Genomic DNA, 9,835 nt, shown 5'->3' on the forward strand with positions numbered 1-9,835 from the left:
CAGCAGGCGCCCCCTCTTCCAGGGTGGCATCTATGTCTTCACGCTGCTGGACCACTTCGCGGCCGGCACGTCCATCCTCTTCGGAGTGCTCATCGAGGCCATCGGGGTAGCCTGGCTGTACGGTAAGGACGGGGCCTATCCCGGGGCCCCGTGCGTCAGCGGGCGGGAGACCCTGTGCTATCTCTGTGATCGTGGGCGTGGCATCCCCTTGCTGTATGGCCGTGCGGCTTCCATTTGGGTGAAGCCGGCTTGAACAGGGACACTTGTGAGGTCCAGAGAGCTTAAGTCGTGGAGACTGCATCACAGAGGACAGGGGGCCTGGCAACCGTCATTCCTTCGGACTGGTGAAGACAGCCCAGATGGCACCCCAAATCCTTCCTGCGGTCAGAGGCATCCCATGTGGCCACACAGTTATGCCGTGCGGACATCCTGACTGGTTCTTGAGAAAGAAGGGGTCCCTGGGACACTGGGACACTACTGCTGGCCAGGGCAAGGCCCCTGCCCAGCCAGCCAGGAGGCAGCCAGCACTGAGACCCCAGACGACCAGCTGAGCCAGGTCCCCCTTGGGCAACATGGTCAACAAATGCCGTCCACCAACCGGCGTGTCCCAGAGCGCCCCTGCTCACGCACTGGCTCCTACAGGCGCAGGACCCTGATCCCTCAGGGACGCCGCTGCGCCCAGACCCCAGACCCGCCTCGGTCCAGCCACTCGGTCACAAGTTAGGACTCTGACCTGCTGGCGGGCGGCGGCCCCAGGCGAGGCTCGGCACCACCTGCAGGCCTGGCCCCCTGCCCTCCTGGGGCGGTGTCCCAGCATAGGTTAACGGCAGCAGCAGGAGCCAGAGGAGCCCCGCTGACCCCGCGCGCTGGCTGGGCGGCCCGCGCCTCGCACCCTCCGCTTCTCTTCCGTAAAAGGCTGCGGTGCTGCCGAGCTCGGCAGGCCAGGCGGCGTGGGGGAGTTGGCGCGGAAGCTCTGGCAGCACGACGTTGCCCTGTGCACGCGTGCGCCAGGCTCGGGCCCGCGGTGCTGCTCACACCCGGCCCGGCGGGACCCCGCATGCCGCAGAGGCACCCGGTCACGTCTCTGCCTCAGAGCCCGGGAAACTGCAGCCTAAAACTCGCACTGGCTTCGAGGGGCTTAGCCTGGCGGGGGACGCACCTGAGAGCGTTTTTCAGTGGTTTCGCTTCCTGCAGAAAGGGGCACGTCGAGCTCTGTGCCTGCACTGGCACCCGGAACCACTCCGTGTGCCACCTTATACCCACCCTCAAAGGAACAGCTCACGGAGAAAGGGGGGCACCTCTGAAGGGCCCCAGCCGTGAACTCCGTGCTGGCGAGGCTGGAGGGAAGCTGGCCGGGCAGTGGTGGCCGGACCGCACAGCCTCCGGGTCAGAGGCCTGCGTTACTGCTCCAAACAGCCCCCACGTCCCCGTGATCTAAATGAAGTGAAACCTGCGTTTCCAGTCGGATCGCTCCGGGATGCGCCGCCGTCTAGGGCACAAGGGCCCTGTGGGTCCGAGAGCAGATGGCCCCACGCCAAGCAGGGCCGGCCCGGATCGCTCAAGGGGCTGAGTCCAGAGGGGCCGAGGGGCCGCAGGTGGACGCTCTCCCCCCTCTCTGCTGGCCTCTGGGTCCCCCTTCTCCGTGCCCCTTTGCCTCTCGGGCCATCTCCGTGTCAAGGGTTCTAATGACGGGTCGACATGTGACGACGGACTTTCTGACATGTCCCCACATGCGACGCTCACGTGCCCACGCGCGCTCGGCGGACTGGCCGAGGCCGTACACCGGAGGCCGGGCCGGACTCGGGCCGGGAGAAACCACATGGACGGGCTCCCGGAGGAAGTCCCGGTCACCTAGAAACAGATTTTCTTCAAAAGTAATGATCGTGCACACAGCAGAGTGGTGTTCAGCCCTTAAAAAGAAGGGATGCTGACCCGGGCTGCCACACGGGGGACTTTGGGCACAAAAGGACGAACGTCATGTGACGTCACTCACACGAGGTCCCTGGAGGGTCAGATTCACAGGGACAGCAGATGGTGGTTCGCAAGGGGCTGGGGTGCGGGGGGGGTGAGTGTTTAACGGGGACAGAGGTTCAGACTGGGACGAGGACAAAGTCCTGGACGTGACGGTGGTGACGGCGGCACAGCAGTGTGAACGCACTTCATACGTGGAACCGTGCGCTTACAATGGTTGCGGGGGCAAGTTTACATCGTGTCCACTTTGCCACAGTGTTTTTAAGGTAAAACAGCGACTCAGAGAGAAGGCGGAGACAGCCCTGGGAGGCGGACCTCAGGCGGGAGGAGGCCGGACAGCGGTCACTGGGGCCCCACAGGTCTCCCTGAGGGACGGACCGTCAGGGTCGAGGGGCAGATGTCACCCAGCGTCACCACAGGGACGTGTGGGTGGTTTGCAGTGGGCTGGCCCCCGCAGGAGCGGTCCGGGGGTCAGCGAGGACAAGGCACGTGCCCTGACTGTCCTGCTCGGCTGGCCCCCAGGCGTGTGGCAGTTCAGCGATGACATCAAGCAGATGACCGGGCAGCGGCCCAGCCTCTACTGGCGGCTGTGCTGGAAATTCGTCAGCCCCTGCTTCCTCCTGGTAAGGGGCCGCCGGCCGGGGGGCTCCCCGCTCTGCCCCAGGCCCGTGGTGGCCGCCCGCGGGTGTTCCTGGAGTAAATGTGCCTAAGCCTGGGGTGCTCCATGCTGCCCGCAGACCAGGCTCTCCGAGGTGGGCTCCGGGCGGACGGGCTGGCCCCTGAAGTCTCCTGACCTCCTGAAGGCGTCCCCCATCCCCATGAGACCCGGGGGGAGCGAGGCCTTGGACTTCTGCCTTGAGGCCGGAGAGAGTCTGGACCTTCAGGAGTGACCCGTCCCACGGGCAGAGCGACACCAGTCAGACCAAGAACCGAGAGGACACACAGCTGGCCAGCGCTGTCCGCGACAGCGGGGCCCCTCGAGCCGTGGAGGCCAGGCGCCCCCATGCCCGCCGGCCAGTCGCTGCCGCCTGACCTCTGCCCTCGGTTTCAGTTTGTGGTCGTGGTCAGCGTCGTGACCTCCAGACCCCCGCACTACGGAGACTACGTCTTCCCCGAGTGGGCCAACGCGCTGGGCTGGGCTGTCGCCGCATCCTCCATGTCTCTCGTGCCTGTCTACGCAGCCTACAAGCTCTGCAGCCTGCCCGGGTCCCTGCGCGAGGTACAGCTGTGCCCAGGGCCCCGCCCCGCCCGGGCACCCGATCATGAGGCCACCGGCAACTCCCGGTGACCCGTCACCTCCCCGGCCACACTCTGAACATCGGCCACATAAATGCTCAGTCAGTAGCCAAGACGGGCAGGACTGTGGGGAGGTCCCCTGGGGCTGTGACGCTGGCGAGGAAAGCTGGCCTCGGCGTCCGAGAATGCGGCTGTGAGAGGCAGGCCTGGAGGACCAGCCGGTGTGGGCGCTCGGGCAGGCGGGCAAGGAAGGCCAGCTTCCAGAATCAGCGTGGCAGAAGGCCAGTGCCTCCCTCCCGCGTGGGCGGGAGCTTCAGGGACCCTGGGGCCTAGCTTTGGCCGCTGGGGTCACCTTCACCCGGAGCCCACGCTCTCTCTGTCTCTCCCAGAAAGTGGCCTACGCTATCACGCCCGAGAAGGAGCACGAGCTGGTGGACGGAGGGGAGGTGCGCCAGTTCACGGTGAGTGAGCGTCCCCTGTCCCCTCGGCCAGGACGCAGGCAGAGCATCACAGGAAAGCTAGGAGGCTGATTTATTCATTCAGCAAATGTTCCCCGAGATCACCTTCCGAGACCCCTGTCCTGAGGAGGGGTGGGCAGCAGGCGAATGCCCCAGGTGCAGGTGGGCACCAGGAGAGAGACGGGACAGAGCCTGGCTTAGGGCAGGAGCCCCCAGCGAGGTGGCATCTGAGCAGACACCTGTGTGCGGGGTGGGGTCTGCATTCCAGGTGGGGCGCAGCACAGGGAAAGGCTCCAGGGGTGGGCAGAGCAGGGCCCACCTCCCAGGGGACAAGCAAAGGAGAAGGTCAGCGGAGCAGGAGAGGCTCCGGGAGGTCTGGAGCCGGGACTTGATGACAGTTGACAGGGTCACTCACTCACTGCTATGTCAGGGGCGGGCTGGGCAGGGAGACTGGGGGAGAGCAGGGGAGGCTCCAGGTGGGGGAGAGTGGGGGTCCACCAGGCCTGGGGCACCATTTATTCCTTCCTTCGCTTTACCTCTGGGAGCCATCTGAGCTGTGTGAGCTTCCACACCTGTTTGCCACCTGCTCTAGAGCAGGTGCAGAAATGGTCCTGAAGCCGTTCAGAGACAGTAAATGTGCGGCACGTTCTAACTCCCACGGCCTACCAGGTGAGTCGTCGCTCTCTCTACCGAGGTGGGGCCCCTGAAGCACAGAGAGGCTGAGGAACCCCCCGCAGTCACACAGCTAGCTGGCAGGAGGTGGCCTGGCAGGCACCCCCTCTCCCACCACCCCACAGGATGGCCAGCCCAGGTGAGGACCCACTCAGGGCGCTGACGTCAGCTGTGGCTGCAGATGACCAGTCCTTCCAGGATCAGACGCGCCCGCCCGAACCCGTCTAAGGGGCGGGACTGGGGCAGGGCCAGCGGGGAGGCGCGGGGACGGAGAACTTCCGCTGAAGCAGGTGCGGGGTGCTGTTCTCACTCCGCTTTCTCTCTCATTGGGCTCCACGCCTGTCTTTATCATTTCTTCCTGCTTCTTTCTTTGGGTTTATTCTGTTATACTTTCGCCAACAGCTAAATTTAGACCTCGGATCACTAATTTTCAACTTTTTTTCTTTTCTAACATAAGCATTCGAGGCTATGAATTTCCCTCCAGAGACTCTGTTGGCTGCATTCCACAGCTTTTAACAGTACTTTTCTTATCATTTAGTTCTAAGCATATTTTCGTTATCATTGTGACTTCTTCGAGTCTGCTTTAAATTCCTAAATGTATGGGGATGTGTTATTTATCTTTTTGTTATTAATTACTAACTTAACGACATTGCACTCAGACATCTATGCTACCTATTCTTTGAAGTATGTTGAGACTTCCTTATGGCCGAGTTCCAGATCACTTTATAAATAGTACGTGTATCTTTAGATGAGTGTGTATATCTAACGATCGACACACAATTCTCCTTCCATCCGTTAGATTAGGTTTATGCATCCTAATATATCAAATCTTCTACAGCTTTGTTGATTTAACTCTGCTTCACCATGAGCAGAGAGATGTTTATGGAGTATCGCACCTTGAGAGCAAATTCATCCAGTTTTCCCCGGCAGATGGACCTGTTTTTGTTTCATACGATAAGAGGCTGTTTTCTGGGGTAGATACACGTTTAGAATTGTCACACCTTCCTGGTGACTTGAGCTGTCCTCTCCCCATTGTGATGCTTTTACTCTTAAAGTCCTTTTTGTCTGAGACTAATACAGCTGCATTAGGCGTCTTTGAGGTGACCCGAAATATCTCCTGCAAGCTCTTAACTGTCAACTTCTCAGGGTTCTTACAATTTGGCTATCTTTCTCAAAACTTGCGTATACCTGGAATTTTTTACTCTGACAGGCAGATGAATCCATTTCTATTTGTGGTAAGTACTGACATATTTAGTCTGGATTTTACTATCTTTATAACTCCATTTGTCCCATTTTTTTAATGTTTATTTTTTTTACTTTATTGCCTTTATGTGGATTGATTGTTTGGAGGGGTTTTTTCCTTATTCTGTCTTTTTTTCTATATCTGTTTAGAACTGATATACTTTATTCTATTCCTTTAATAGTTGTGCTTAAAATTGTGCCATGCATATTTCAGTCCAGGCATGAAGTGAAACAAATCTCAGCCCCCATTCTGAATGTTACAGATTAAATCTTCTTTCTGCTGACGAATATGCTATGAGTGCCCAATACTCTATTTCTGTCTTTTTTATTATTGTTATTGTTATTATTGCTATTTTGGATAGACGTGTTCCCTAGGATTGCTGTGCACGTCTAATCTTTGTTCGTCGTATTTTATCAGCATATGCATCTTTCCTTTGAGAATCATCTTCTTGCTTTTCAAAATAAATCCTTCCGACATTCCTCTAAGAAGGCTCTTGGTGAACATCCACTCTTCCGAGAGTCTCGAACGTCTTTCTTCCGCCCTCGCTCGGGAAGGAGACTTTCCGGTTGGCGGCTACGGTCTCTCGGCATCTTGAGGACGTTAGTTCTCCACCGCTGTGTCAGTTGTCACAGACCTCGCGGTCTGCGGGGCACGGTTGCCGTGGGCTGGGACACTTTCGCGTTCCCTGTGCTTTTGGTGCTGCAGTTCTGATGTGTCTGTCATAGGTTTATTTTTATCTACATTATCATAAAGATATTACAAATAGTTCTATTTATTTATTTGTCCCTCTTGAGATATCTTGTGTGTCCAGGGTCTGTGGGTCCATTTCCTGGGTCACTTCTGGGAATTGCACAGCCGGCCTCTCGCCTCCCCGTTACCTCGGGGCTGGTGTGGGACCCGCCCCGGGCCTTCCGGGTCCCACCGTCTTTCAGACATTTTCTTAAATTCTGCGTCTCGGATGCGCATCGCACAACCCTCTCTCGTTATCAGCGCACGGGGCTACTTCTTAGTTACTCATCTACATAATAAAATAACCCTCGTGACCTCCCACGGGAACCCCTCGGTGCCGGCACCTCACACCCGTCCAGCTGCCCGCCCGGCCCCTGCAGGCAGCGCCACCGGCACCTGGTCGGAACTGTCCCTTGTCTTACTGCGTGTTTTTGTTGCACCGGGTGTGGGCTCGGCGGTTTTTACTCTATAACTAGGGTGTCGCGCTGGCTGACGGCTTTGGGCGCGTCGTCCCGCGGGTGCAGCTACGGTGCACCTGCTCGCTCACCCAGCTGCTGACCTGGCTCATCCAGCCCCTCGCAGCTCTGAGCGCGTCGTTTTCAGACGGCTTGGGACTTTCGGCTGTGGGCTGTAGCATCTCTCCTGCTCCGCCCCTTCGAGGCCTCCGAGGACACGGACCCTTTAACCCTCTTGCCTCTGCGCGTGGTCCCCTTCTGCTTTCCGTGGCTTCGCCGTCAGCCGGCTCCCCTTGTCCTCCGCAGCGTCCACTCGGCCGACACCTAGAGTATTTCTCGCCCCACACATTGTCGTCTTTAGGGAGTTCAGTTTGGGTCTTTTCACAGCGTTCCTGTCTCTACCTCGCTTTTGGGGTTATGATCACAGTTTTAATGTCCTCGTCGGCTCTTTGTAACATTCGCCAGGTCTGGGGTAGTTTCCATTGGTTGTATTTTCTCTCTCGCGGCTGAATTTTGCTGCCGCTTTGATGTCTGGTGATTTTTAACTGGATTCCACATGTCGCGAGTTCTACCTTGTTGGAACCTGGGTGATTTTGCACCCTTGAAATATTCCTCAGGTTTGCTCCGGGACATGGTCGAGTCACCTGTGGACAGTGCGATCTCCTGGGCACCTGCTTTTTAAGACTCGGCAGGTGGGACCAGGCAGCATTTCGCGCGGGGTGCGTTACTTGCCGCTGATGCAGTAAGGCCTTCGCGAGCACTGCACCCCGAAGCAGGATCTCGTCGGGGTCCCCCGTAGCCTCGTGTGCACTGAGCCCCCAGCCAAGCCCTCAGGGGACCCTGTGCTCCCCGTGCATGTCTCCTCTCTCGGGCACTTCGCCCTGCACACTCTAGGGCTATCGTCCCCCCAGCCCCCCTCCCCAGCCCCCCGGCCCCATCCCCATCTGCCCGGCCCGGGCTCGCTGCTCCATGGGCTCCCGTCCCCCGTGCCACAGCCTGCAGGTCCCCTCCAGGCTACGAGCAGCAACCTGGTGGCACCTGTGTTTCTCTCTCCGGATCACTGTTCTCTGTCATCCGATGTCTTGAGTCTTAAAACCCATCACTCTGTCCATTTGGTTCTTTGGGGCTGTTTCAGATGGCAGAATAATAGATTCAGTCCCTGTTACTCCATCTTGATCAGAAGTGTCTTTGTGTGTGGCTGCGGGTCACCCACGCTGAAGGCTGCACGACAGTGACCGTGTAAACCACGTCCTCCTGCCTTTGTCCCCCTGGCTGGATCCCACTTTGCTGAAAACTACACTTTCACTTCGTCCCTGGAGGTTTCATTTGGTCCGCCTGTTTTTTTGTGAAATGCGCATCACTGTAAGTTGCATATGTCACTTCAAAGACGTTTCTTACTGAGCTGCCCTGAAATCCGAGAGTCGCACTCACTCGGGGTGTGGCGTGTTCCCGGCAACCTGTGGCAGACCAAGCATCTCCCTGTCCCCAGGGTGGCTGGGTCCCAAGGAAGCCGTGCCTGCTGTTGTTTTGAGTGTTTAAAAACCCAGTTCTTGCCCTTTAGTGTGATCGAAGGGCTTGTGCTCAAAAATAGGCTGGACTCCCAGCTGCATAATGACAGGCGATGACATTTGCCGGAAAGCTTAATAGTGTCCTGTCATCTCATCCGTCTTGAGCTGTAGAGGAGGCCTGCTCACACACCTATGACAGGCACATGAGCCAGTTGGAACTGCGGGGCACAGCGTTTCACTGGGGAGGACCGGCGCCCCCAGGAAAGTGGCCTCGGGGACCTGGGATGGGGAGGACTGCAGGGGATGCGCGGGCCGATGGGGTGCGCTCTGGGACTAGCCCCAGGTGTGGCCAGCAGCTGGTATCACACTGTCGGGGGACCACGGAGGGCGCTGGTCCGTGGGCGGACCCCTCGCTGCAGACATCTCCCCGAATTCTCTTGCTCAAGCAATGACTCATGAAGGTGAGTGAGGTTCAGTGGGCACCAGGTCTGTGGCGCCCCAGGCGCTATGCCCACCCAGCCCCATTAGCTGCCCACTGCGTCCTCGCCGTCCTGTCGGCTGAGGCCTCTCCCAGCTGCCAGGCACTCCACTTCTGAAAAACAAACATTTTCTTTGCAGCTGCGCCACTGGCTCCTAGTGTAGACCCGTGAGAAGCAAGACCCGGGAGGCCGACCGCTGTGGAGACGCGCCAGCCGAGATGGAACCCTGAGCTCGGAGAAGCGGCTGCGCTGCCCTTGACCCCGCCGCGTGGGACGCGCGGGGCCCTCCCTTCCGACGTCATGCCTTCCGTGCTGTGGGAGGGCACCTGCCGTCCGCCCTGTGTCCGTGTAACTTGGTAGAAATGTCATGTTCTGCTCGTGTAAAGCCCCCGACCCAGCCACCGCCCGGAGCCCGGGCCTCGCTCCCCCGGGTGCCGCGGTGAATCACGGTCATTGTGGACGCGCCCGCGGGCCCCAGCGCGCACAGTGGCTTCCTGGGTCATTTATTTTGCTCATATTAAAAAAACTAAATGTCAGGCTTTGCCTAATTTTGCACAGTGACAAGGAAGAAGCCTGCCAAAGGCGACAAAGCAGGGGGCTTCGTGTCTCCGCGACCCTCGCACGCCATCTGCGCATAGCCACCGAGGGGGGGCGGGGTCCGCTGTGTGTGGCGGGGTGTGACCTACGTCCTTGTCGCTGAGGGAACAGACTCTGCGGTCGCGTGGCTGCCACCACTGCTGCCCTCCGTGGGTCCCGGTCCCTCGTGCCGACTCACGTGGACGCCAGGCCACCGGGGAGCGTGCGCCTGGCGATCTGGAGCGCGTCCCCGGGGGCGAGCCCAAACGGCAGACACCCCCAGGCCGGTGGCGGGAGACCCCGCAGACCTTTCTCTCAGGCCTTTGGTGCAGCAGCGACACCTCGTGTTAGGGGTGGCTTCGCACATCCGTGCCCACCTGGCAGTCAGCCACTCCTTGGGGTGCAGGGCTCCCTGGAGGCGCCGTTGCCATGGACCAGAATGTTAGCCAGAGCGAGGCTCCGCCCGGGGCAGGGCGTCGCGAAGGGGAAGCGCCCCGGGCCCGGGATG

The 9,835-nt window shown here is 59.2% G+C and overlaps 1 protein-coding gene across 1 annotated transcript in view; it reads left to right on the forward strand.

The window, feature by feature from the left end:
* Positions 1 to 8,914, forward strand: part of SLC6A3 (solute carrier family 6 member 3) — a 33,016-nt gene extending 24,102 nt beyond the window's left edge. Inside the window, exons 10-14 of the mRNA XM_006917164.1 lie at positions 23 to 122; positions 2,494 to 2,594; positions 3,023 to 3,190; positions 3,597 to 3,668; positions 8,891 to 8,914. Coding sequence (XP_006917226.1) covers positions 23 to 122; positions 2,494 to 2,594; positions 3,023 to 3,190; positions 3,597 to 3,668; positions 8,891 to 8,914 — 465 coding nt within the window. The remainder of the gene's footprint in view (positions 1 to 22; positions 123 to 2,493; positions 2,595 to 3,022; positions 3,191 to 3,596; positions 3,669 to 8,890) is intronic.
* The last annotated feature ends 921 nt before the right edge of the window (positions 8,915 to 9,835 follow it).

This window comes from Pteropus alecto, unplaced genomic scaffold (genome assembly GCF_000325575.1).
Source record: "Pteropus alecto unplaced genomic scaffold, ASM32557v1 scaffold137, whole genome shotgun sequence".
Classification (NCBI taxonomy): domain Eukaryota; kingdom Metazoa; phylum Chordata; class Mammalia; order Chiroptera; family Pteropodidae; genus Pteropus; species Pteropus alecto.